This window comes from Nipponia nippon, unplaced genomic scaffold, assembly GCF_047370975.1.
Source record: "Nipponia nippon isolate SJK-2023a ecotype South Korea unplaced genomic scaffold, ASM4737097v1 scaffold_5, whole genome shotgun sequence".
Lineage (NCBI taxonomy): Eukaryota > Metazoa > Chordata > Aves > Pelecaniformes > Threskiornithidae > Nipponia > Nipponia nippon.
The window spans coordinates 83982938-84009698 of record NW_028262369.1 but is presented as its reverse complement, the minus strand read 5'-3'; the positions used below and the strand labels follow the sequence as shown (position 1 = coordinate 84009698).

At 51.3% G+C, this 26761-nt stretch overlaps 1 protein-coding gene across 1 annotated transcript in view; it reads left to right on the top strand.

The window, feature by feature from the left end:
- Positions 1 to 1183: 1183 nt before the first annotated feature.
- IGFBP2 (insulin like growth factor binding protein 2) overlaps positions 1184 to 26761 on the top strand; it is a 64660-nt gene continuing 39082 nt past the window's right edge. Inside the window, exon 1 of the mRNA XM_087731853.1 lies at positions 1184 to 1586. Coding sequence (XP_087587979.1) covers positions 1184 to 1586 — 403 coding nt within the window. The remainder of the gene's footprint in view (positions 1587 to 26761) is intronic.

Genomic DNA, 26761 nt, shown 5'->3' with positions numbered 1-26761 from the left:
ACTTTAACCATACAACCCCACAACGATATTAACCGAGTTTTCCAGCTGCATTAGCTCGGTTGCATTCCCTTGGCTTTGTTGTCACTATTTTTTATTAGTGAAAAAAGTCACTTCTATGTAACACCCCTTGAACTTAAAATCCTCTGTGTAGCCTGTGACAGTTGGGCAGCAGTGAGAGGAGTGTGATAGGGTTTGAAATGGCTATTTCACATCAAAACGCTAAAGCTCGGAGAGCTCTGCCTCTGCACCCCCGGTTGTATCCCGACCTTTGGGCACCCTCGTGGGGCAGTGTAGCAGGGGAGGTGCTGAGCCTACTGCAGATGGGGGTGTGAATGCCCTGCGGGGAGCCAGGCTGGAGATGCGGGCAGCCCTATGGGCATGGAACCGTGCGTCTCCAAGGGGGCTCACCCGACCTCAGGGACCTGCTCCCGGTGGCTCCCAGGCCTGGCGTTTGGTAGGAGGCTGGGTGGCGGGACTGTTCCTGAGCCCAGGTTTTACCCCCCATCCCCATGGTGGGACCTGGCCCAAAATATGGCTGCTCATGCCTGGCCTGGCACTTCTGGGGCAGCGGGGTGAGAGCAGGCCCCCACCCACCCTCCAGCCCCCCTCTCGGCTCTCTCTGGGGGTGTGGAGATCACGAAGTTTCCCCCCCCGCCCCAGCACTGGGGGTCCCTGTGGGGCAGGCCACAATCCCCCCTGTGGGGCAGGGCTCGATTCCCTCTGGGTTTGGCCCCGCTCTTCCCAGCGGGGCAGACCCCAGGCTCCCTGCGAGGCAGATCCCCATCCCCCGTGGGGCAGACCCCGACTCCCACCGCAGCAGCCCCTCACCCCGTGTTGGTCAGACCCCCCCGTTTCATCTTCGGGGCATCCCCAACCTCCTGCGCGGCAGCCCCCGATCCCCTCTGGGTCTGACCCCCTCCCCGCTTTGGGGTAGCGCCCCTCTCCCCTCCGGGGCAGCCCCGACCCCTGCGGGGGGGGGGCTGGGCGGGCGCGGGGGCGGCTCTAGGACCCGGCGGCGCCGCGGCGCGCCCGTCCCCGCTCCGCTCCGCTCCGCTCCTCTCCGCGCCGCGCCGCTCGGCTCCGCTCCCCTCCGCGCCCTGCCGCGCCGCGCCGCGCCGTGCCGCGCCGCCGGGGGGCCGAGCGGCGTGTCCACCTGCCGGCCCCGCCGCCCGTCAGTCCCGCCATGGCGCTCGGCGGGGTCGGTCGCGGCGGCGCGGCGCGGACCGCCTGGCCGCGGCTGTTGGTGGCGGCGGCGGCGGCGGCGCTGGCGCTGGCGGGGCCGGCGCTGCCCGAGGTGCTGTTCCGCTGCCCGCCCTGCACGGCGGAGCGCCTGGCCGCCTGCCCCCCGGCCGCCCGCCCGCCCTGCCCCGAGCTGGTGCGGGAGCCGGGCTGCGGCTGCTGCCCGGTGTGCGCCCGCCTGGAGGCCGAGGCGTGCGGCGTCTACACGCCGCGCTGCGCCGCCGGTTTGCGCTGCTACCCCGACCCCGGCGCCGAGCTGCCCCTCCAAGCGCTGGTGCAGGGGCAGGGCACCTGCGCCCGCCGCCGCGACACGGCCGAGTACGGCGCCAGCGCCGAGCGCCCCGCAGGTGAGCAGCGCCCGGTAGCGGGCACCCCGCGCAGCAGGCACCGGGGTCCGCGGGTCGGGCGGGGCGCAGGGAGCGACGCGCACCCAGGAGGGCGCACCGAGCCCCCTGCGTGCCAGGGACCGGGCACCGCGCCCTGGGACCGGGCGCCGGCGACCTGGTGCTGGGGACCGGGCGGTGCGCACCGCGCTGCGGGCACCGGGGACAGGGCATCGGGCGCTGCGCACCGGGCCCGGGGCACCGGGCACCGCGCAGCCGGGACCGAGCGCCGGGAGCAGCGCCGGGGCAGCGGGGCATCGGCACGTCCAGGGATCCTAAAGGGGATCCTCCCGGGACAAAGGGATCCTAAAGGGGATCCTGCCGGGGCAGAGGGACCCCTCGGGAGGGCAGGGAAAGGGGATCCCTGCGGGAGAGAGGGGAGAGAGAGGGTCCAGGGAGGGACAGAGCGGGCAAGAATGAGAGGGGCGCTGGAAGGGGGGAAGGAGCGTGAGTGCATCCCGGGGGGCGTGGGGAAAATGGGGTATTTGGGGGTGCAGCTACCCCGGGGGTTAGAGAGGTTTGCTTGGCACGGGGCAGGAACCCCAGGGGTGGGGTGTAACGGGGGGCGGGGGAATGCAGGGGCTGCCTCGGCGGGCAGGGTGGAGGCTGGGGTCTTCTAGAGAAGAAAACCCATGGGGGCAGATAAGGGTGAAGTTTGGGGAGATGCAGCTGAGGGGAGGGGAAGTTCTTCGGGGAGCAGAGGGAGGTGGAGGTTCAGATTTGGGTTTGGTGGGGGAATAAAATCACCCTGGAGGGTGACGGATGCCCCAAAGATACGGGGAGAGGCGGTGTGGGAGGACCATGTGCTGCCTGGTGGGAAGGGGGTAGCTGAGGGACTGCGGGGGCCCTGCTATGTGGGGAGCCCGTTCCCTATGGCTGCCTTCCCAGCAGAGCCCACCTTGGAGCTGGGGTGGCCGCTGCCGGCTCCCGTGGGGGTCCTGGCCCCCTCTTCCCCCCCCCCCCCCCGCCCCACTCCAGGCAGTGGGTGCCGGGGGAAGAGGAGCGTCCCCCGAGGGCACAGCCCCGAGGACGGGGACAGCAACAGGCTCCTGACCTGTTGCTGGGATTGCTGTGGGAGGGAGCGCTCCTGGGGATGCCGGTACAGCACAGCTTGGGTTTATTAATGCCTCCTCTCCCTTGCGATCGGCCACAAGCTCTTTCCCTTTCCGTGGGATGTTGAAAATTGCCGAATCAGGTCTGGGAGTAGAAACCAGCACCTTCTCCTTTGAAATCACCCCTCCTCGACTTCTGCCTCCTTGCTGGTTCTTCCCCCCCCTCCGGCTACGACTGGGGCTCTGACCCTCTTTGCGCTCTGACCCGGGCCGTACCTCTCGGCCTCGCTCCCCGGGAGGATGGGAGCGCAGTCGGGTACCCGCGCACGCTGGTGCCGGTACCCGCGCACGCTGCTCCGCTCGAGGGAGAGGGATGGGGAGAGGGGAGTGGAGAAAAACTGGCACCAGGGAGAACTTTGCACGTCGCAAGCTGCTGCTTCTGTGCACCCAGGCTGTAACTGGTGCTGTCCCCACTTCTGTCCCCCCTCCTTTGCCCGGCTGCGAAGGGCTGCGGAGAGCCGGGAGTCTGGAGAACACGGGAGTCTGGAGAACACGTTGATGTGAAATCTTGCTTGACTACAGAATATGAGCGTCAAGGGAGTGAATTTTACACTCTCCAGAAGAAGCCAAGGGCATTTAGATTTAAGGAATCTGGCGCTGACTTCCAGGCTTATGCTTTTACAAGAAGTGGGGGGAAGCATTGCAGTGATGGGTTGAGAGGTGATTTTCTGAGTTAATGCTGCTTTTTTTTGCTTTTATGGACTTTATTTCAGAATTATGTTACTTCACTGGGTATTTTGCTTGATTTTATTATCTTTATTCCTTTACAATAGATGTGATTTATTTGACTGTATCTCTGTGTGTAATACACACACATGTAAATAGCACAGTTTAAGAACACTTTAATGTATGTGGTGCTCTGTAATGTCCATAGGGGGTAAATAATAAAAATACTGGCACATCCTTAACCAGCGTGATGTGAAACATGCAGCTGGAATATTCACAGTCGAGCATGTCTTGGCAGAGGAGCTTGGACGTCCAGAAAAGGGTTTGCTCTCTTCAGATTACAAAACTTTAACAGGTTCTTGTAGCCATTAAGAAAAAAAAACCCAAAACAACCCAACCCACAAGAAAAACAAAACCGGAGTCTGCCAGCTTCACTTGATACTCTTCTGTTCAGACTCACAGCGTCGCTTCCATCTGCAGTGTGCCTGCAAAACGTATAGGAGGGAGAGTTTGCTTTTCGTTTAAAGCAGTGACAGGGAAAGCAGTCTGGCACCCGAAAGAGCAGGGATTGGAATTCCCTTTCAAATGCTGATGTCAAGCTAGTTTCAAGAGTGCCCCGAGAGCAGGTTTTTGCCTGCAAAAGGCAGGTGTTGAGGCTTTTTTTTTTTTTTTTTTCCTAAATGTGCTTAAAGGTATTTGCCCTTTTTCCCCTTTCCAGCTTGAAAAGACTCCTTTGGCTGATTCAGGGCTGGAATGCAGAGCACATGCTATTCCTAAATTAAGAGGTTGGCAAGTTTTTTTGTCCCTGATGAGAGGCAGAAGGATTGCCCAAATGAAACAAGGAATAAAACTCTGCAAATTCTCCTGCTGTGGCTCCAGCATTGTTTAGTCTTCCACTTAGGTCTGTAAAGCCAATCCTGAAATTGTTGTAGGCGGAAAGTAACATAAACCACCATGTAGCTAGGAAGCAGGGGATGTTGCTCATTGCACAAGAGGCTTTGGGTATTTTGAAGATGTTGGGAATGTCGGAACAAAATAGCAGCAGTCTGTGGAAATCAGGCTGAGAACTTCTACCCCCCTCCCCCGGGAGGCGAGTGCACGAACTCCCACCGATGGTGGGAGCGAGATGGAGGCTCAGCACCTCCAGGGATCAGGGCCTCTGAAATAGTTTCGATGCCACTGGAGCACGCTGCTTTACAGTTTATTTCAGGTCATCGCGTAACAAACTTTACATACTGCTGACTGAAACTGCCTGAACTGGGGACAGAGGGTTGTTATCGTGCGCGTGAAGCTCGCGGAGAGTTCATGCCAGTCTCGAGTATGTTTATTCTCTCAGCACCTCAGCAAGATCGGCACGCTGTTTTGCACACAGGGAGCAGAGTGAGGACTGTCTGCACATCGTGTCAGGAGCCTGTGTCCTGGCAGATAATGTCCCGGTCCCCGATAGCCATCTTCTCTCCAAGCAGGTCTATGGTGGCCCAGGACCAAATGGGTCCTGGAGACACAACGTGCTTTGAGAGGCGTTTCAGGTAGCGTTGGGGTCTCTCAATCTCCCCAGTCTCAGATGGCGGGTGGGGATGCTGCCTTCTGCTTTGGCCATGGCAAACTGGAATCGGGGGCTTGTGTGGTCTTGTCCAGTTGTCAGCTGCACCGTCCCTCCATCCCCCTTCCTTCTGCTGGGTTTAGCTCTCACCTTGTGTCAGAGTAGGCTGGCTCAGGAGCTAACCCTGCAGAAAGCCAGTCCTGGGAAACAAGTTAATGATTTTCTGTTGGATCAATGACCTGGACTGGCTCAAGGTGCAGCAGGGTGCCAGTGCTGCTCCGAGGTGGGAACTTGTGCTAGGAGGTGGAGCGGGGCAGATCTTAGCGATGTCTGATGTCCTAAACTGTCTTACCCGAGTTATGAGAATAGCTGAAGAACATCTATTTTCTCCTAATGGAGACAAGGTCCTAGGAATAAAACTTGTTCCACTCTGAAAAAAAAGGCTTTCAAGCCACTGTTCAAAGCTGACCAGTTAAGGGAATTTTTTTTTCCCCCTTTGCCAGTGTAGTTCAGTTAGGTTTGTAGTATTGTTTTATTTTGTTGTTGGGATATTTGTACTAATTCAGTGGGATCTGCCTCTGAACCCACTGCTGGCTATTGAATCCTGCTTTGGAATCTCACTTTTTTATTAAAACAAATGTGGGTTTTTTAGTCCATGCCAGTGCAAAATAACCTTTCCAAATGGAAAGAGAGCTGTGCAAAGAATGCGGCCCCAGGCAAACTTGAAGTTGCAGGGCTGGGGTTGCCTCATTCACCTGGTCAGGGACTCCACTTTGAACTCCCATGATACAAAAACAGTGTCAAAATAGTTAACTGTTAAAAACACAGCTCGTTTTAGCATCCAACTAAAATCCTTATTTGGGTAGCCCCAAATGCCACACATCCTTCCTTACGGGTCAAATGTCAAAACCTCCATTTCCCCTTGGCAGGCAACTGCTAAAAGACAGTTTAATCTATTGCTCCAAAACACAGAAGACTCTGAGGTTGGAGGTAGCATAATGTAAGTGGAATTTAACAGCAACTTGAAAACCATGCCAGTAATGCGATGACTGCATTTTTCACATGCACCGAATTGCCAGGAGGACTTCTGCTTTTCTCCTGCTTTTCTAAGGAAATGAAGCATCCATCATGATCTGCATGTGCATGTGTGTATCTGTCCTTCCACCCCCACAACTTCTGACCCCGCCAGTCAAGTTGGCCAGATCTAGCACAGCAGGGGAGGTCCTGAAGGCACCGTGTTGCTAAAAAGTGGGTGAGGGGTACAGGAGAGCCAGGCTATGAGTGTCCTCCTCGCCCCGTGCTAGATACCTTTTGAGGCAGAAGCACATGAGCAAGAGGGGGGTTAGTTACAGGTGCTGCAACCAGGCGTTCAGCCTGGCTTATGCAAGCTTGGACGTTACTAGACATCATAGAAGCCAACTGCAAGAACCAAATCCACAGGAGTGTGTTAATATGTCCACAGCCACTACAGCAGCTCTGCCTAGGCTAAACCAAATGTCTGCAGAGCTCCGTGCCATGGAAGAAATTATTAAAAGTGAAATGCAATTAATAACAGCTCTAAGGATGATAAGTGAATGAAAAAAACCCACACAGCTCATCTGTCCTTGCTGCCTCTGGGGCTCTGCCAGTAGGTGGACCAGGTAGGTGTCCAAGCTCCTTCGTGGCAGCTGGGTCTGGTCAAGAGCTAACTTGGCTGGGCCCTGGGCTGGCTGTCATCTTCAAGTATTAAGACAATAAACAACACCTTGTGGAGCAGCTTCTTGAAAATAATGCTACCCCCTGCCCCAGTCCCACTTGAGTTTGCTGTAGGCGGGGTGATGGTGTGAAAATGGTGGTTTGGAGGGAAGGGAAAGCCTGGGAAGATTTCAAGGCTCTGGCCCAAAGAAGAAATGTGTTTTCATGCTGTCCCTTGGCAAATGATCTGTTTCCTTCTTGCCCTTTGCAGTTGTTTCCTTTCCTCTGGGTTTCAGGCTCATACTCGCTGAGCATGGTATTTGTCAAGGGAACAGCAAGAAGCCCCATCTGTGAGAAAGTCCATGTCGTTTGTTTTATCCACATCCAGGAATTGAGCCGAGATAAACAATTCAGGAGGCAAAACAGTGAAAACTGGAATGCGAGAGGTGTGTTTGTGTATGGCTCTATACTAGACCTGGCTGCAGTATTAGCTGGAGCTAATTGATCTGCCCGATGGGCAGCTGTCGCTGTTGCCCACAAACACGACGATTTGTGAGGGCAGGGTTTCATTGCAGTGGCCAGCAGCACTCCTGTACCTGTTTTTCCTGGTCACCTATTCAGCACTAGCAGCCTGGGAGGAGCAGCAGTTTCCCTGGTGGATTTTTTGCATTTCTGCTTGGACTGGGCAATTCCAGCTTTCTGAGCATGGTCACAGCTGCTTTCCCTGCTGGGGCTCCGATTCCTTCAGGGACTGTCTTTTGCGTTAGGCAGACAGAGTAAGAAGGCGGCCAAGGTAAAATGTAAAGATGCTTTCAAAGCATTTCTGTTACAGGAGGAGGGCTGAGCTTGGTGGTGTACTGAGTTTCCAGGTGTAAGAATTTCTGGTTTCTTTCCTTGAATCAGGGTGAAATATGTAACTTTGATCCAGTGGCTGCTTAGAAGACCCCTTCTGCATTGGAGGGATGCAAAGCCATTGCCATTGCCTGCACTTCCACCCGACTTCACCCCTGGCTCTTCCTTGGGGAGGTGCTGCCTGAATCAGTGCGTGTGTGACCACTTTTGAGGGTGTCCTTTAGCAGCACATATTGAGCACATTGGTCTTGGCTTTCCACCTTGTCCTTGCTGACTGTTTGCATTTGCTAGAGCAGGCAGGCTTGTCCTTAGTGGAAGAGCGAGGCTTTACCAGATGGTATTAGCCTTGTGGAGAAAGCTGCGTTAGGGCCCCGGGTCTGCCTGGGGGAGGGAGTTGCGTTATGTGTCCCTTTGCTGTGTGCCATGCCACAACATGCTGCTTCATGGATGCCGAGTGTGCTGTGTGATCTGGAGGCTGACCATGGTGCATGCTCCTGGCGTGGACTCAGGAGAGAAGGAAAAATCCTTGCTGGGGGTCCTAACATGTGCAGATTATTCTTGGCTGCCTTTCATCCCTGCTGAGCTGATCTCATGGCAGTCATGCCCTGCTCCCTCCTTGTCTTTGTGCACATCCTCGTGCTCCGTCATACAGGTCTTCGTTCTTGTCTGGACCCATGTGGGCCATGACAGGCAGATAACCCAACAAAATCTTCCCCTTTCTGGAAGGATGAGTTTTCTGCCAGTTTAGCAGATTGCAAATCCAATTTTCTTACTGTTTCCACAAAGACAAACTACCTTCAGCAGACCGAGTCTCTGGCTGAAACATCCTTGCCCACCTTCAGCAGTCACTGCCAGCAAGCTGGGAGGTGTTTCTCATTCACGAACTGGCCAAGTGTGACCTCATTAAATGTGTGAGTTGACATCTAATTACAAGTGAACGTGATGTAGTGGTTATCCTACGCAAAGGCTTCAGAGAAAGGGGTTAGTGCACGGTTATTGGAGATTTGCGGCAGCCCAGCATTTGACAGCTTGTTGTAACTGCATTATTGATTGTCGTCTGCTCAGTGTCTTGCCCCACACATAATTTAGCTAGATACCAGTGGGAAAATAAAGTCTCTTGCTGCATCAGCTTATGGTAGAAATAATTTTTTTTTTTAGAAAGGAATGGGTCAGTAATCACGTGCCTTTTTTACAGACTGGAATACTGGGAAACGTCAGGTCACTTTTATAAGCCTTCAGCTATCCTTTGACATTGCAGCTTTTATTCTGAAGAAAGCTGCACTGTGCCTCTTGGCTGGTAAGGGAACAAGTTCACTGCCTGGTGCTCTCTGTAGTCAAAGATCCCATTAATTCTGCCGGCTGCGAGGAACGATTTCTTGGTATTTCATTCTGGACTGTAATTGAGAGTGACACAAAGCGCTGGTGGGAATTGGACCATGTTGAAATCCCTGCTTTTCCTTACAATTTTCTGCCGATAAACCAGCTCAGGTGGGATGAGGGGATTTCTCATGCTCTGCCCTTGACGTTAATAACGTCTCCAACACCCTACTTGCTGGAGGCAATTTTAGAGAGGAGGTTTTGTGCCTTCTTGCAGTTTGTCCTTGTAGCCAAGTGACGCAGAATACCTGCAACAGTGGCATGCTGTTGCAGTCACTTGCATGGCGTTGTCTATGGGAGAGTCCCATAGTCCCATAATCTAGGGAAAATTCATTAAGCCTTGCCCAGTACTTCTGCTTGAGACCACAGCAAGATTTCCCTGTAAGATCTTGCTTTTCAGACTTCAGCCAGGGCAGTCTGTTCTCAGCTCTTCTGGTTAGTTGTAGAAGACCCAGTCGATGCTAATGGATTTCTCTTGGCTTGGTGAGGACGTTGTCTGATAACCTTCCCACATTTTCCTCTTGCTGTTTTAAAACTAGGAAAGGGTGGGCACCGGATGTCCACATCCCAGGAGTGCTTGCTGTTCAGTCTGCAGGGACTGGTGGGTGCAGTGAGTTGTTGAAGGTGGTGTGGTTTTTGGGTGTCCTCCAAAACCTTTTTGGTACCTCCAAAGATCAGGTGTGTGTCCCCCAGTGTGACCTTTCTCCTGTAGGGTAGGGAGAGCCCTGTATTTTAGAAGTCCCAAATTTTTCTCTCAAGGGGAGCAGGACAGGTCCTGAGCGGCCCCAGTGAAGGCAGAAGAGCAGAAGCAGTGAAACTGGCCAGAATCTGACCTTTTTTTGCATCTGGAAAGTTGCTCAGGGGTCATTTTCTGTTTGAATCCAGGAGGTTTTGTCTGCAGTGCTCGGTGCGCCGTTCGGCTGTGAGCTGAGCTGGGGAGAGACACAGGGTTTGCGACCAGCGTGATGGCAGCCCTCCCACACAGCCCATGTGGAAACGCTCGTCTCCCGTTGCTTTCAGCGGGCGAGCGGCTCGCCTCCATCTGGTGCTGTTTCATCTGGCACTTCAAAAGCAAGCAGAAACGGGGAGAGGAACTCAGGTTTAGCGAAGAGGAATGGCATGAAGAGGAAGAGCAGGAGGGGTGGCTGGTGTGGGGCTCCATCCTCCCACACCATTGCAGCCCAGGGCTGGTGCTGGGGCTGTGCCCTCTAGCCCCAGCAGGGATGTGGAGCTACTGAGGCTGTGGATAATCTGGGGTGCCTGGCTTGAGGGCTCCCCGAGGTCCCTGGTTTGTGTCCTCTGGCCACCAGGAGAGTTTGGTGTGGGGTTTGTAGGGTCAGGGTGGTTGGCCACCATGGTGTTTCTGTTAGCAGTGAGGCTAACCCAACAGCCTCGGGGCTTTCCGTGGCTGTTTTCTATTCCTCCTGGTCCTCCTTGTTCACCCTGCAGCGCCTTTGCTAAAGACAAATTCCAGTTACGTTGGTGAATTATGTCTTGCTTCTTGGGGACACTTGTCAGGGGTGCTGAAATCCACCCTCCACACGGTAGCTGCTTTGCTCTTCTAGGTTTGCAGCTGAAGCAGTGCAAGGAAAATGCTAAGTGATAACACTATAATGAGTCTTACCACTGCTTTCTGAGGGTTGGAAGGACTGCTGCAGGCTCCATCCCAGGCTCTGGCAAGGCATCTCTTAGTCCAACTGGTCAAGGACAACGTTCCTGTTGTGGAACCTTCTCCCTATCTGTGCTACTGGGCTCCAACAGCTGTTCTTTTTCTAGCATAGTACCCACCACTAACCAAGGGCCATGAGTTTGATACGATCCCTGCTGTGTAGAGGGCACTTTCCTTTCTTCTGAACACCATATTAACTGGATTGATGTAATGGCAGGGAAATCACTGCTGCACCATCTTGATCTGACTGTGGTGTGAATGGACAGGTAAATCATCTGCCATGATGGAAACTGTGATGAGAAGGCCTAAGGCAATGGGTGGCCATGGTGGGGGACCTCTTTCCTTGGCCATGGTGAACAGTGCTGCCTCCACAGCTTGCACAGAGATGGTTTTGGGAGGATTTTTTTTAGACTGTTAGAAATCCAGGTTGCTACAGATAGTCCATTACACAGGACATTTGGGGCAGAAGGTCTGGATTTGTAGTGGTGTTCAGGGCATATGTCCATTCCTGGGACTGGATGGTGGAACGGCACTAGAGGTGCTGCTTAGAGGCTAACCCTCTAACCCATCGCTGAATTTAAAGATCAGTCCAGAATTGGAGGAGAAAAACGAGACTGTGGCAAAATGGTGCCTTCTTACACAACAGGTCAGCTCCCTGTGGATATTCTGAGTCATTTTGTTGTTGTTGATTTTAGTGACTAAAATAAGTTTATTCCATGCTTTTTTTCCCTGCCAGACCCCACAGTCCCTGTCACCCCCAGCTTGCAGGGAGTGAGACAGATTCCATTAATTCTTGTGCATTATTGAGGGATTTATTTCGGTCGATGAGATTCTTGCCTGGAATTTCTCTGTGGAGGAGCCCAGCTTCCCACTGCCTGCAGATGGGACCCGAAAAGCTCAGCCTCCTGGCACGCTCACCCAGCTGGGTGGTGGGAATACAACTTCTGATGTCTCCAGGACAAATTCAGTACCCTGCTCCCTTCAGGGCACCTGTGACTAAGAGCATCGCCAAGGCTGGGCAGCTGGAAACAGTTGGTCAGCAGAGCTTTGTATAACGCTGAAGTGCCTGATTTGGGCTGATTTTGGAGGTCTACACCTCTGTGCACATGACGAGGGCATGCTTGGTCTGGGGGCACTGGGAGGAATTTGACGTGGAGCCCTCTGAGGCAACTGTCTTGTTTAGTAAAACTTGGGCTGTGGGAGTCAATGTGAGGAAATAACAACATCCACTTTGGTTTCTGGAGTCTCTGTCCCGGGGGCCGGCTGGGTGTTGCAGGAGGCCACAGGAATCCTGCTCATGACCACAGCCAGATTACTGGCCATTTTGGCAGCTTTTCAGGAGCGAGGAATTTTGCCACTTTCACAATAATGGCTAGAAATTCCACATGAATTAATTAGTTTTATTATGGGACATGTCCTTCCTGCTCCTCCAGGGCTGCCTGAAACACTGAACTCATTACATGAAGAAATGAAAATAGTGCTAAAAATAAGAACTGGTATCCCAAGCCTTTGTGACGAAACACGCAGAGTATACTGACATCTTCCACCAGACGTGCTTCCCAAGCCGTGGCTTTTGGCCAGATGAGATCTAAACCCACGTTTTAGATCAGTTGCAGCCACTAAAACACCCCAGCCTGCTCCACAAGGGTGTCCTCTCTCAGCCTCTTGGCCCCTGCTCAGCTTAAGCCATTCAGCTAGGTTACTTAATTACTCGCACAGTTTCAGTTTGATGCAGTGTTGAGATCTGACCCTTGGATGCTGCACAGTGGAGGCTGCACAGCTTCAGCCTCCTCTCACCCATAGGATGGCCTTCCATAGCACTGTTCCTACCTTGCAAGGACACTTCTATGGTAGTAAAGTGCTTGGAAATACTTTTGGGAAAGGGTGCTTTGCATTTGCGTTTTGGTCAAGGGTATGCCATAAAAATGACAGCATGGGACTTTGGAAAGGTCTACTCAAAAGAGCAGCCAGAATAACATTACATTCAGTAAACGTTTTGGGAGCCCAGAGCTGATAACTTTCCCTTGCTTACGGTTGTGGGGAGTCAGCCTGTAGAAACTTATTGCCTTTCACGTGGCTTTTTAAAGAAAGGTTTTCCATGGGCTCAGTGTGTTTTTATTTTAATCCCTTTTTAGAAGCACTGACGTTGTCTTGAGATTTGCCTGCTGGTAAGGGGCAGGTGTGCAAAATGCATGCTGCTTGCCAGTTGTTCCAGTGTTTGCTTTACGAATATTGCTTCAGATACTTGTGTTTGGACAGGGGATTCTCCTTTTGAGTCTAACCCCTCCTTTCTGCTCAGCCCCACCTTTGTGAACCAGGGCTTGACTTGTTTGCTTTTTCCCCCCCTTGTTTTGGATGAAGTCAGTTCAACACGGCAAAGCTGACCAGGGAGGTGGGAAAGTTCCTGCAGGTCCCACTGCTCAAAGCGTGGTTTGCTTGGTGCTCAGCCCTCTTGAGAATTGCGACCCTCATCCTGCAGGGACTAAAGCCAGCTGAGCTGACAAAGGGCTGAAACACAAAATTTTCAGCATTAACAAAATGTGCCTGGTAAAAAAAGACTACAAAATGATAATGCAGACACAGATTCTTCTAATCTCGGACAGTTGGAAAGCTTCCGTCTTTCTAGTAATGTTTGTTATTGATTTCAGTCGTTGCTTTCCTGCATTTTTATGTTTATTCTTTTTATCAGGCTAGTTTCAAGGATTTGTTACCTTAACCCCTGGCTGTTAGGCTGGCCCTGCACATGTTCAAACCGACCTTTACAAATTCAGACCACACTGAAAGCACTTGGGCAGTGCGTATATGGCGAGGCAGCAGACCAGCCTGACCAAAGGTCCATCAAGACCATAATCCTGCCTTAGGTGGTAGCCAGTGGTGCAGAAATTGGGAATTTATGAAAAGAGTATGGAATGAGCCTTGAGACGTGGGAACAGTGCTATGGAAACCCATCACGCGGCTGACACCGCTCAGCCAGCGATTTCAGGGATTTCCAAAACGCAGCCCAGTCTGCTGGCTGCTCACAGAGGTACCTTCATTGGGTGAGCTGCCCTCCTGACTTCTAGCAGTGGGGCTTCAAGCACTGGGGGAGGCAAGGAAACGCTTGGCTGTGTACATCACTGTAGTGTCTTGAGGGTTCGGGACAGGAGGATCTCCATGGAGAAGACCAATTTAGCGTTGTGCTTCTGAATCCAGTTTGCTAGCTGCTCCCATGTCCTGCCACCTCATGCGTGCAGGAGCAACAGCCGTGGTGAGAAGGGAGGTCCCATCACTTGGGCTGTGCCCAGTGGAAGCACAACCCTGCCCAGGTCTGTTTTTTCCCTGAGTTACGTGCTAGCAGAGTTCAGCCTCTGGGTTGTGGTTGTCAGCAGTGTCCTGTCCCTTGGAACTGATCTGCCCTAGCAGAGCTGAAATGTCTCAGCTGACCTAAAAAACTGCTTGCGACTGAAATGCAGCAGCCCCCTATAAATATTTAACTGAGTCTGTGTTTCTTTTTTTTTTTTTCCTCCAGTTCTTCTCTGTTATTTTTCTCTGCCTATGTGGGGATAGTCAATTGAACGCATATCCCCTCCGTGGCATCCCATGATGAAGCTGCATTTTTGGCAGTTAAATCATGCATCTTGCTTGTCTCCCGTCATCATCACCCATGTTCAAGACTGACATCGAGCTCAGTGTTGAGTGTGTGAATACTCCTGTGGGAGTATTTACAACCCATTGTGTGCTGCCCACTGCCATATAAATTACATCCTGAGAAACTCTGCAGCGTCCGCAGTGAGCTTTTGCAGCTCTTCTCTTGAAGCAGTCCACTGTGGACTCCATCAGATTTAGGAAATTTTTTTAATGGGGGTAGTTCCCACAATTTTGTCCATGAAAGAGCTGTGAACGGGTGGAACTTCAGGCTGTGTGGCAGAAAGTGTCTGCACTGCAAGACTGCAATTAGTGCGGTAACACAATGAAGAAGGTGCCTCTCTGAGCAGCCGGCAGACTGGGCTGTGCTTTGGAAATCCCTGAAATCACAGGCTGAGCGGTGTCAGCAGCGTGACCTGAGCTGGGCTGACTGACGCCGGTACCTTGTTGTGCAAGGTGTGCAGGCTGTCCTGTACTGGAGTAACCCTGAGCTGGGTGGCTCTCTTCTCGCCAACCGTGGACGTATGCACAGTGCCTGGAGGGCACGTAGCCACAACCCATCCCTCCAGGCTGGCAGGACATGGCAGATCAGATCCTGTCCTCGCGATGGAGTTGGGGAGTTTGGCTGGTGGTGGTAGCTTTGTTGCAGGAGCAATGCCATGAGGTAGGGTCGCTCGCTGTCACAGCTCAACATGGAGCAAATGCAAATTTCCCATCATGATGATGGTGAAAGGCTGCATTTCAGAGCTGGAGACGTGGCATTGGTTCTCCCCTCCGAACCTGGCCTTGTGTGGCACAGGGGCTGGTGCAGTGCAGTGCCGTGCTGCTGTCCTGTCCTGGCTTGCGTCTCGCGGGGAGAGCGGGGCTTTGCTGTTTTCAGCTGGTGAGTCAGACCCTGAGCGGCCTTAGGCCAGGGCTGCAGGCTTGCTCTTTTTACAGCTAGACACATGCATCTGTTTTAAGGCAGTCAAGGCACAGAGTGGGCGAGACTGAACCTCCCCAAAAACCCTGTAGCTCCCCAAGGAGCCGGCATGGGGACCTCGGAGCGGGTTTAGACACCAAAGTTTGGGCAAACACATGTTGCAATGCTGTCTGGAGAGACTTCTGTTCAGGGGCTTTCCTGTAGAGAGACATACCAGGGAAGCAGAAATAGCAAGTGACTAAATGTCACGGTTACATTCCTGCCATCTGAAAAGAACTCCCTATTTTCTTTTGGCTGCGAAAATTAACTTCCCTTTTCTCCTCCCCAAGCGGGCGAGCTGGCTCCCGGTGGCCGTGCCCTTGTGGCGGATACGCAGGACGGTCCAGGTCAGGCTGAAAGGAAAATTCTTCTCCTGGGGGCTTTTCACTGTTGTGCTCCGTTCTAAAGAAAATGTGCAGGACTTTTCCTGGCCCTTGTGAAGGCCAAGATGCACGTCCGTAGCTGGAATAGGGTAAGACTGGCCTCATTTGGGAGCTCGTCTGGGTTTTGAGCCACTCGCTTCCCTCCCGCATCCTCTGTGCGGCTGTCTCAGCTGTGTGGGGTGGGTGCTGGCATCCGGCTTTTTGTTATTCGTATAATTAATCTCATCCCTCCCCGACTGTGGGTCTGCTGCCCCCAGGCACAGTCTGGCCCTGGGCACCTGCGTTTGGCCTCTACTGCACCATGGAAAGCCCCACCTGGAAGTCAAGGAAGCTGAGGCAGGTACCGCTGGGTGTGTTGTTCTTGGGGGTACATATCCTTTGGTCCTGGAAGACCGTGATGGGATTGTATCCCAGGAGAGCAAGTTTCTTAGACTGAACAGCCTGGTAGTTGCTTCAGTGATGAATACTACAGAAACCATGATGGTGCCACATGTCGCCTAGTTTGAAGATGCCAGGGTGAGGAAAACACTGAAAAGGCTCCAGTGTAAAATCTCCTGGGATTTTTTGGAGTTTATTTTAATATTCTTTCCAATAGCAGAAGCCTGGACTTTTGTGGGATGGGAGCCCGACAGGTAAGGAATGATCCAGCAGCTGCTGCACCCAGGAGAAGTCAAGAGCTTGGTCCTGATTTGCAAAAGGTTTTGGGGGGCCCTCTGGGATCTCCTTGGTGCCGAGAAGAAAATATGCACCATTATACCCATGCTGACCATGTGCATTCAGACCAGCACGTTCATCCCAGCCCCTCTTGCTGCCTTCCTTTGCTGCTGTTTTTTTCCCTAGAGCCCTGTACATTTTTCCCATTGCGTTTTTTTAGTCAGCAAGTTTATTTTTTTCCTGCTACGAAGTGCTGCGCTCTCTTTCTTCCTCTTGTTTTCTCTTGCTGCGTTTCTGCCAGCCTCACCTTCTCTCCCCATGCCTGCTCTCAGATTTACTTTGCATATTTTCAGTGGGGTGCTGGCAGGCTCATTTTGACCTGTCTGGCTCAGCGAGGACCTGCTGAAACTTGCCGTTGCTCCAGAGAGAAGAGCCGTCAGGGGCTATCCCGCCGGGGTGGGAGGGTCAGGCGCAGAGCTCTGCATGAGCACGTCTGGGAGCTGTGGAGGTGACACGCTCTGGGTTTGGAGTACGACGGAGTCCACATGTTGGTTCCTGCTTGGGGCTGATCATTTCGGTTTGGCTGCCAAACCATTTAAAAAAAAAAACAACAAAAAAAAGGGGGCAAAATCTAAGGTTTATACAGGTAACTTCGAAACATTGGTGTTTCTCCTTGGGAGCACAAGGGAACCTCAAAACAAGCTTGCAAAGATGTTAAGGCAGACCAGCAGCAAGAATAGTTTCCCATTTGAGCATTTTTAAAGAAAGCAAAAGGAATGAAGAGCCAGACTCTCAAAAGTGTCCCTGAAGAGCATGCCACCAGTTTACCCAGTGACCCAGGATGGGCGAAAAGTGGCCCCAAACTCTTCCTTTGCCCAAGACGTGAACACAGGCTGTCTGGGCTCCCGCACGGTAACACTTGGGTCTTTCCAAAGATGGCATTTCGGGTCACGTAAGCAGCTGGTGGTGTCTGGGGAGAAGACTGGAGGAGTGCAGCGATCCCGCTTGGCTTGGAGAGCCTCCTGAGCGGCAGCTGCAGGAGCCCCAGGACCTCTGGCTCAGTGGGTGTGGAAGAGTTTAGACCCAAATGGCCAGGCTCTTGGAGGCTTGTGTTTTCATTGCTCTTCCAGTTCTTGCTGAAATTGTGCCATAAACGTACCTCCTCGGTGGAGCTACTGGTACGCAGACTCCCCTCCACCCAACCAACCCCAGTACTGACCACAATCTTCTATTTCTTTTCCTTCTAAAAGGACAAAGAGGAAGCCTTGGGCTTGACCATAAGCAGGTCTTTTTGATTTGGTAGCTGTTATTGCTGTGATTAAACGCAAACAAAACCAAAACCTGGAACATTTTGTATATGTCCAGTTTTATTTCCTTTTTTCCAGGTCATCGGCCAAACAGACCGCAGGTGTTTGCACAGTCCTGGTTTTCACGCAAACACACAGTTGCTTTATAAAAATGTGTGCAAGAATTTGAACTACTTTGAGGTTTTTCTGCTCGCTGTCTTTCTCAAGGGCATTTGGAGAGACCGTCTCTTCTCTTCCAGCTGTACTGAGATGTTTTAGCCCTGGCACTCTCCCTCCAAGATGGTTCAAGGAGAAGGCCATCAAGAAGCTATGGAGAGAGCAGTGTGACAGTGAACCCAAGTGGACTTTGGAGCAAAGCCCTGCAATGAGGTTTCCCTGGGGGTGTCATTGACCCTCCAGATGGGTTAAATGGCTGCATCTGTAGCCACCCCTTTTCCCCCCTCCTGCAAACTGAACGGGGCTTTCCTGGAAGCCCACCCCAAAGCTGGGGCTGGTGGCTTGCTGTCACGTAGAGTGGTGCAAATCCAGTGCCTGCACTGCACTTGGACTGGTGCCTGTCCAGTTTCCAGAGTGTGGTGGGACAACTCCGCAAGGAAAGTTTTCCCAGGTTTTGGCAAGTCAGGTGACCATCAGGGCACGTGGGCTGAGATGGATGCAGACCTTCATCTCTTAGCTCTTTTTTCCCGGTTACCTGAGGCACTGTCTGTCTCCTCAGCATGCAAATTCCTCTCTGCTTTACATCGCCCATAATTCAAACCGGTGCAAATTATTTTCCTCCACCGCTGATCTCTGTTTTCTTTCTGCTGTCGTTGAGTTTTGGCCTTCACCCTTTGGGGGCTGGCACCCACTGAACCCAGCTGAGAATGTGGCCCTTTGTGCCGGAGCTGTTTGCGGGAGCCGGGGAGCTTTGCCTTCCCCGCTGCGAGCCTTTTTGGCTGGCGAACGCGTGCCCTTTTCTGGTGGGGAGGGATTTAGGGGTGAGGGGGAGGTGAGAGCGCTCCTTGTGCTGGAAGAAAAATGATGAATGACTCTCTTGTGCTTCTGAACAAAACCAGGAAATCGGGGAGGGGGGGGGAGCAAAAAAGGAGGAAATGAGAAACAGTAAAGAGGCCTCCCCCGCCTTCATATAAGCAATCACTCCACAGCATCTGGAGCCCAGTAAAAGGGCCGTTCCCAGGAGACCTTGCACTCGCCAGCCACACAGATCTCCTTTATTGCAAACTCCCGGGGCTTGCACCCCCACCTCCCCTGCGCCAGCTCAGAGGGCAGCCCCGCACCCAAAAACAGCTTAACAAGGGCAAACTGAACCTCGGTTTCCATGGCCATCGGCACCGGAGATATGCGTGTCTGGCCCGAGGACACGGTTGCGTTGCTGTCGAACCAACTGCAGCACCCGACATGGTGTTTGTGCTGGCACACTGCCTTGCAGCGGCAGGGCTGACAGTACCTTGCCGGCATCACGTTACAGCGGCACAGATGATGCGATAGTCTATCTGGCGTGAAATCTGCCTGAGCAGAGTCGGCCCTCCTGCTCTTTCCCCCGAAATTGTTTTGGATGCATTAGATGCATCAGGGATGAGCATGCAGCGGCTCACTGGCCATCGTGTTTGGGTCTGATTTTAAGCATCCTCAGGACGGAGTTAGCATCTTGAGAAACCCTGACATAAGTGATTTAGTTAAAATAATGTGGGAATACATAACTCCGGTGGGGCTGGAGGTGATGGCACTCCAGCATGAGCCATGGCTGATGAGGTCTCCATGCGGAGAGTGGTCCAGCAAAGCTCTTCTGTGGCTTGTTCTGGTGTAACCGCATCCACCTTCATCCCTGTGAGGCATTCAAACCACATTGCAGTTTAGTGGCTCAGTTTGAAGAAGCTCCTTTGCTGTTTATTAAAAAACATATCTGGTAGGGGCCTTAACAGGCCAAATCTCTTCTTTTGTGTAACCTCACTGGCATTGCTGGTTTACTCGTTGTGGAAGGGCTTATCAGCAATAGGAAAGCTGTTCCTGAGTGTAGCTTTAAAACCATAATACTGGTTTCAGAAATAGAGACCCTGCAAGAGGAGTGGCTCTCACCGGTTTCCAGCTGGAGATGATCATGGTTGAAGGAGCGGAGCATCCTTATCATCCCAGCCCAAACACTGGCTACTAATTTGGTTGTAGCTCTTATGCCTCTGTTGTCTCCATCAAGTCCCACCTGAGTTAAATATTAGGTGGGGGAAGGCAGGAAGGCTGGCTGTTTGTTTCTCCTTCCCAGGCGGAGAGGCTGCAGAGGAGCTCTTCTTCCCTTGTATGTAAGTGTGTTAGATGTGTTTTACCAACTGTTATCTTCTGGTGTGAGGATGGTGAGTGTTTCTGGCATGGTATTTGGGTCCTGCTTGGGAATTTTCAGTGTTCAGGGCTCTGTAGGAGAATTGTTAGTAGCAGCAGTAACACAGATACTGTGGCCCCTTTGTGCCAATGGATGCTTTTATTTCTTCTATGCAGAGATTATATTTTCAGCCAGGTTTTAGCGTAATGCTTGCTCACCTGCTTGTGTGACCCCACTTTGATTCTTAGGTATCTAGAGGATATGGTGCGTGTCTGAAAAATATATTTGCTGTCTTGTGTGGATACGGGGAGATAAAGTTTCCTCTTGTGAAAAGGTCAGTCTAAATCACCACCTTGAATATTTGCAGCTGCTTTTGAAGGCCCCTCTTATCACCTTGTGAGTAGAAGGGGATCCTTGTCTTATTTCCCAAATGCAGCGTCATCAGCGTGTAGCTCTGCTTGGTACGTTCCCAAAGGAGCCCCCTCTCGAGGGGCTGGGGGGAGGGATGGCTGGGCTTGTGGAAGGGGTTGTGAGTGCTCACATGGAGGAAAGGCAGAAACACCCAATTGCAGAGGAGTTGCAGACACCCTGCTGTTGTGGGGAAAGGCAGTAAATAAAATTCGGTTGCATCCTTGCAAAGTGGTATCTTTGGTTTTCCCTAACTAGTTAATGGTGGGGTTGAAGGTGATGCTGGGGATTTGGGCTGTTCAGCTGGGGCAGCTTCCACGTAAGGTGGCTGGGCTCAAGAGGAAAAGCAATATTGCTCTTGAGTTCAGAGCAGCTCCCAGGATTGCTTAGTCTCTAGAGCAGGGTGCTAAGAGGGACAGTATTGTAAATCCCCTTGTCTCTTCTGCCTGCAACTCGCAGGGCAGCACCTTCCTGAACTTACTCTACCTTTCCCCTTGTGTCCTTGGCTCTAGGTGCTCAAGGAGGGTTGTGGGAAACCAGGCAGTGCCTCCACTCTTTCCCCTGCCTGTGTGAACCCCTGGGTCAGCTTTGGAGTGACCCCTGAATCGCACAAATCTGGGGGCAGCGATCAGAAGAGGCACTCTAAGCCCTGCCTGTGAGGTGTGAGCTGTGCTGCTGTGGGGTCCTCAGGTGGAGAGTAATGGTGTGCATGGCAGGTGGCAAGGCTCGGTTCTGTGCTTCCTTTGGTCAGGGACTGGGCTGGGAGCAGGTATTTCTTTACTGCTGGGAGCAGTTGTTAAGGTGTGTGGGGAAAATGTAGGGCTTTCTCCTTGTTCCAGCAGTGCCCATAGGTGTCTGGTGAGGAGTGTCTGGTCTTTAAAGGAGGAGGGCAGCTTACAAATTCCCCCATACCTCCTTTTGGGTTTATACCAGTGATGCTTTTAAAGCAGGGTCTTTGGGTGGCTGGGGAGGGGCATGTGCTGAGTCAGCACTTGCTGCTGCTGTATGAGACCCTGGGCAGGGATGTGAAGTTTTGGGAAGCTCTGGAGCACTGCAGTCTCCTCCCCTGGCCAGCCCTGTGCGAGGGGGACCTTGTGCTCTCATTAGCACTGGCACAAATCGGCGGCATTTGAGCCTGGTGAGATTACTTTCTCTGGAAGTCACTTGATCGGAAACCCTGGGCTGGTTGGCTGGATGACTGCTGCATTTTGGTCCCGAGCCCTCCAAATTGGCTGGGTCCACTCAAAGGGAGAGAAATCTCCGGGCTTGTCTTCCTTGGGAAAAGCTCCTGAGGGAAGCCTGACTCCTCTGTGGTTTCCATAACACCACGCTGAGGTGTCTGTGCGTCCTGATGTCTTACTAATTTGCCAGTGATGATTTTTTTGGAGTTATTTTTAACAGGCGCATTGTGCAACTAATGGGCTTTTTATTGGTGGTAAACAAGCCGAGCTAGGCAGGAATGCTGTAGAGGCTGGACTGGCAGGCTTGCCTCTCAGTGCTTTAGAAATAACTTGTTCACTTTTTTCCTTTTTTTTTTTTTTTTTTAAAAAAAAAAGAGAGGGAGAACCTGTGACTCTCCTGCAGCCTGATGTTACTGCATCCCCACCAGCCTCCCCTGTGGAAGCAGTGGCAGAGCAGCTGAGGTGCACGCTCTGCACCTCATGGCCCGATTTTTGGGTCTAAAACTGCTCTCTTTTGGTTTAAAGGGCTATAACCAGTGGCAGGGAGGTAATGGCTTTGCCCACCATAGCTGGATCATGCAGGGCCCAATCCTGCCCTGGCACAAAGAGCTGCTCCCTGCCAGGCTGTGGCCAGGATGCTCGGGCCTGAATGCATGGAGCTGGTGGGATCTTGACAAGGGCTGTGGAAACCCCTGTGTCTCTTATCATGCTTCTTGCTTGATAAGCTCAAAACTGGCTGTGGACACACAGCATTTCAAAACCCTTCTGGGATGGGAGTGAGGTTGTATTGGAAACCTATACAATCAGTGACAACACAGGTGCTGCCGCAAAGTGTGTGGTCGTTGCCTTGAGCATGCCTGGTGATGCTGGGTGTGTGAGCCCCGAGCCATCACCGCGGGGCTGTGCTTGGGGCACTGGGGCTTGCACCAAGCTGGGAGCTGCCCACGGGCTCAGCCTCTGTCCCTGCAGCGTGTGTGCCACCACCGTCCAGGCTAACCTCAAGTGAAAAGTATCAGACTTCAGTGGCCAAAAAAAGAGTGCTGACCTATTTTGGACACTTATTTATATTCAAGTTGCTTCTCTCTGTCTCTGTGAAAAAGCTGTTGTGACTCCAGTACTTTTAAAAAGCTTTTCCCCTCCCATAGCTTTTGTTTTTAACAGGACATAATCTAGGACTAACATCTGTATTTTACAGTAGTTGGAATAAATGTCTTATTATCTTTTCTTTTAGTTTTCTTGCTGAAACAACGCTTTTACAGAGCAAAGCCAGCTCTGTAATACAGCTAAGCCTTTGGTTGTGTTACGTCTCAATTTTTACAAGTTCTCTTTTTATTTAAAGTCTTGTCTACAATTCAAAGTTTTCAGACCCAAATGGAAAAAAAGTTGAAAATGTTACTGCTGTCTCTGATCATGAGCCACAACAAAAAGTCATCTAATGTAGGGTCACAAAAATTATGGAAAGCTGCTGGTTTTAGTTTCTGCTATCACTTACTAGCTGTATCACTTTGCTGAAATCTTGATCTTCTCCTGAAAGATCTTATTGGTGAACATGTTTTTAGGTTTTTTTGTCTTGTTTTGACAGCTAGGTATTCTCTAGCTTGATATGTTGCAGTTCACAGTTAATTTCTGATGTCTTTTAAATGGAAACTGGTAGTGTCTGTGACAAAATTGTGTCATTGGAATAATCATAAAATTTGAACAGCTCAGTCAGTGCATCTGTGTGCACTGACCCTTGCTGGATACTTCTCATCCTGCATATTTTAGGACTTGCATTTATTATTGTCAACAGTAAGCATATAAGTTAGGTACTTCACCAGCAAGAAAACCAAAGGCAAATGCTATGGATTTGCCATCCATATGAATGAGTGACAGTTGTTTTAGTCCATTGTATTCCATGATTTTTTCCTACTTTAATATAGGAGCTTTTTGTGTATATATGTCTTCTCTTCTCTTTTTTGTCTTTAAGACCTGAAAGAGCAAGGGTGAAAAAACTAGGAGTGGCTTTATTTATGGAAATTGCAAACCCTTTGGCTTCACTAGTCAAGTTTGCAAATTCACTGAACATACCAGCCTTATGCTTAACTAGCTGTGCCCTATGTTAGTGTGTCTACATGAAGATCATATCCAGCTCCCAGGTTAGTGGGAGCCTTTCCATCATCCTTGCCTGCAGTTGGATTTGACCCAAAGCATATCTGAGAAGGATTAGGGAAGTTTATCTGTTAGACAGTTGCGATATGTGGCTTTTGTGTCTCTCATCTGTGTTCCTGTTTTCAGAGTGTCTGTTGTGAAATTGCCAGTGTCACATGCCCAGACAGACACACAGCCACCTATACCCACATGTTCACTGAGATGTCTGTGCGCCGATGTGGCTGGATTTGGGACAATCCCATTGCACTGTGGCAGGAAGGTTGTGCTGGCTGGTGCCCTAGAGAGCGCTGGCCCCATGGGCTCCCAAGGCTGATGGCTCTGTGTTTCCCATCAAACATAGCTGCTCCCTGAGCCTGGCCAGGGTGCAACTGTCCTCTGCTCATGGGGCTGGTCCTGTGCAAGGCTTTGGAGAGGAGGACTGGAGCCCGTCTTGGCCTTACATGCTATTGTAATGTTGACTGCTGGGCAGCCAGATGCTGTGATGCAGTCTGGGGGTGCTGTCTGTGGGTGGTCTTCGTCCAAAGTCACCAGGGAGCAGAGAGCTGGAAGTAGAGCAGTCATGGTACAGCAAGGGAGAGTTTTTCAACTTCTTTTGAAGAGGAACAGCAGTTGAGGTCTGTAGCCTCTGGTCCAGGACCTTGTACTGATGCAAAACTGTACTGAGAAGCTCAGTATTGCTCTTAGGAGGAGTGAAATAGATCCTGGCCAAGTGACAGCCTCCATGCTTATATGCTGGGGTTTGAAGTGCCAAATGCTCTTCAGCTTTCAGTGGTTCATGTCTGTTCAATGTTGGTTGTGACTTGTGTGTTAAAAGCATTTGTAAAGCTCCTCTGAAAGGAGGTAAGTCTGGAGGTGACACTAGTTCCTACTGCTGCTGGGATCAGAGGTATGCAACTGCTCTGTGTCCTGAGTGATGTCTTACTTGGGTTTGGTTGTTTATACTTGGCCATGGAGTGACTAGAGAGAGAGAAGTATTTTTTTAATATTTTACCTGTGTATAAATGATTTCAACCATTTCTTTGCTTTCAGTAGAGCAGTTCTAGGTGACCAATCACACTAACAAAGAACATAGCTTAGAGAAATGATGGGCTCCAGAAGAGAGACTTATTTTGTCTTCTGAGTACCCTCCATAGGCTGCTTCAGATGAGCAATGCTGTTGGCATCTCCTGGTCAAACCTGCCAGGGTGTTTTCAAATCACCAAGGAACCTGGGAGTTTCCCAAACCTGTCTAGGATCTGCTGGATTAGGCATGATGGGAAGCTGCTGAGTGTGGATGACCAGGGACTCCCAGGAATTAATGATGCATATATAGTCTGGATTAGCTCTATCTATAGAAGGTTTAATGCAATACACTTACTGAGAATTGAAATGCTCCTTGTTGAAAGTAAGCAAATAAGAACTCAAAGGAGGGGTGCTCTGTACTGAGTTGGCATGTATAACATAGTTTAGCTACTCTACTGTGAAAGTGAATTGAGATTAAGTTTCTCTTGTGTAAACAAGCCAGTTGAGGCATTTTGTTGCGTGATGAATTGATGCGGTGAAATGGCATTTGTAAAGGACATCTGTCCTGAGCACAGGGAATGTCCCTGGAGCTGGTGCTACCTGCCCCTGGCTGGTGGCATTGGCAGAGGTGGGGATGGAGAACACTCCAGGCAATGCATTAGACCCTCCACTTCAGTGCTTACCCTTCATATATCCTATACGTGATACATCGTGTCTGAAACCACAATTTTCCTATACTGGAAGCTCATGGAGAGAGCTTTTTCTTTTTCCTTGAGTCCCTCAGAATTGAGTCCCTTGTACTTTTGTTTAGTTGTCTTCATGGTGCTGATGGTGGTGGGCACGTGTGTCTTGGCTCCAGACCTTACACACCAGAATGTCAACAGGGTAAATTTTTGATAAGGTTACCGGGAAAAACTTCTGATATTCCAAATTGTCAGTTTCTTGGAGAGGTTTGGATCCAAATCTGAGACTTGGGTGTTCTTCTTTCCCTGTACTGCTGCCACCATGTTTGTCTCTAAGCAGGAAGACTCTGATTAAATTACAGTGCACTTCTGTTAATATGTAAGTATGGCAGCTCCCTTAAGTTTCATATTAGTTTTATTTTTCATGTGGTGAGTAATCATGCTCACACATCCAGAGGGTTGAGGAAAGAGCAGTGCACAGCAATTGCTGGATATGCATTTCAAAATTCCCCATGGAAGACTGTCTAATTAGATTTAATGAGCTGGCTGGTGAGCATGCACGTGCGTGTGTGCTTTCACCACCTCTCTCTAGCTAACAGGATCAGAAGTGCTTGTGTGTGTCCGAGGTAAATTGGATGAGTACGTGGGAGAGATGTTTTTGCACTTGCAGAGTGCAGGTTTGAAGCAGACTTTTACCTGTGTTTCTCATGTCTGTGCTGTAATGAGAGACTTCCATTGTGGAAGTGAAGTGTTTGATAATGCAGGTGGTAAATTGGAAGTGAGGTTTGCTGTGGTTTCCGTTGCTTAGGTGAGGAGGGATGGGAGCAGATCATCTTTTGATAGCTGATATCCCATCCTCCGTAATGTACTTCCAAGAGCTGTTGGTGCAGGGGGTAGCAGAGCTACAGTAGGTCACAGGATGTGTGCCACCAAGCTACCAGGGGAAGGTTTTAATTTAACTGGAGACAAATGGTCAGTGAGGCTGGGATTTCAGTGGACGAGGTGGATAACGACCATCGGGTTTGCACCTTGCTGCATCTCGGGTCTGCTCCGCTGGCTGGTTTCCCAGCCCTCCATCGCTGGAGACAGCCCTGAATTGGTTGTGTGTAATTTGGCTTTTTTGCAGGGGTCACAGCCATGGGTCAGTGCTCTGTTTTCACAAAGGACCAGTCTGGGTAGAGAGCCATGCTGAGAGGGTGGCCATTTTGATGAGGGGTTTCTCTTTGTGTTTTTTTCTTTTTATTAATTAACCTTTGTTTTCTGTCAAGAAGGCTGTCCTGAGGCATGACTTAGTGAGGCAAACATGCCCAGACAAAGGGAGCATTAAGCCTGCACAGAGTGAGGGGAGAGGGTTACACCTCTAATTACTTTGTGTGCATGTAATTTTTGTTTTCCCTCTGGTGACTGATGGGTCTTGAAAGGACTTGCCGGGGTTGGTGTGTGATTCACTGGGGCAGAGCGTGTTCTGGGCTGAAGCTGCGGGCTGTCTGGGCCCTGGATGCCGAGGGCAGGCAATGCCCTCACACTGGTGTTGCTCATGCCTGAGTCAGCACTTGTGCAGCACGGCTGCTCCCGAGTTGGGGG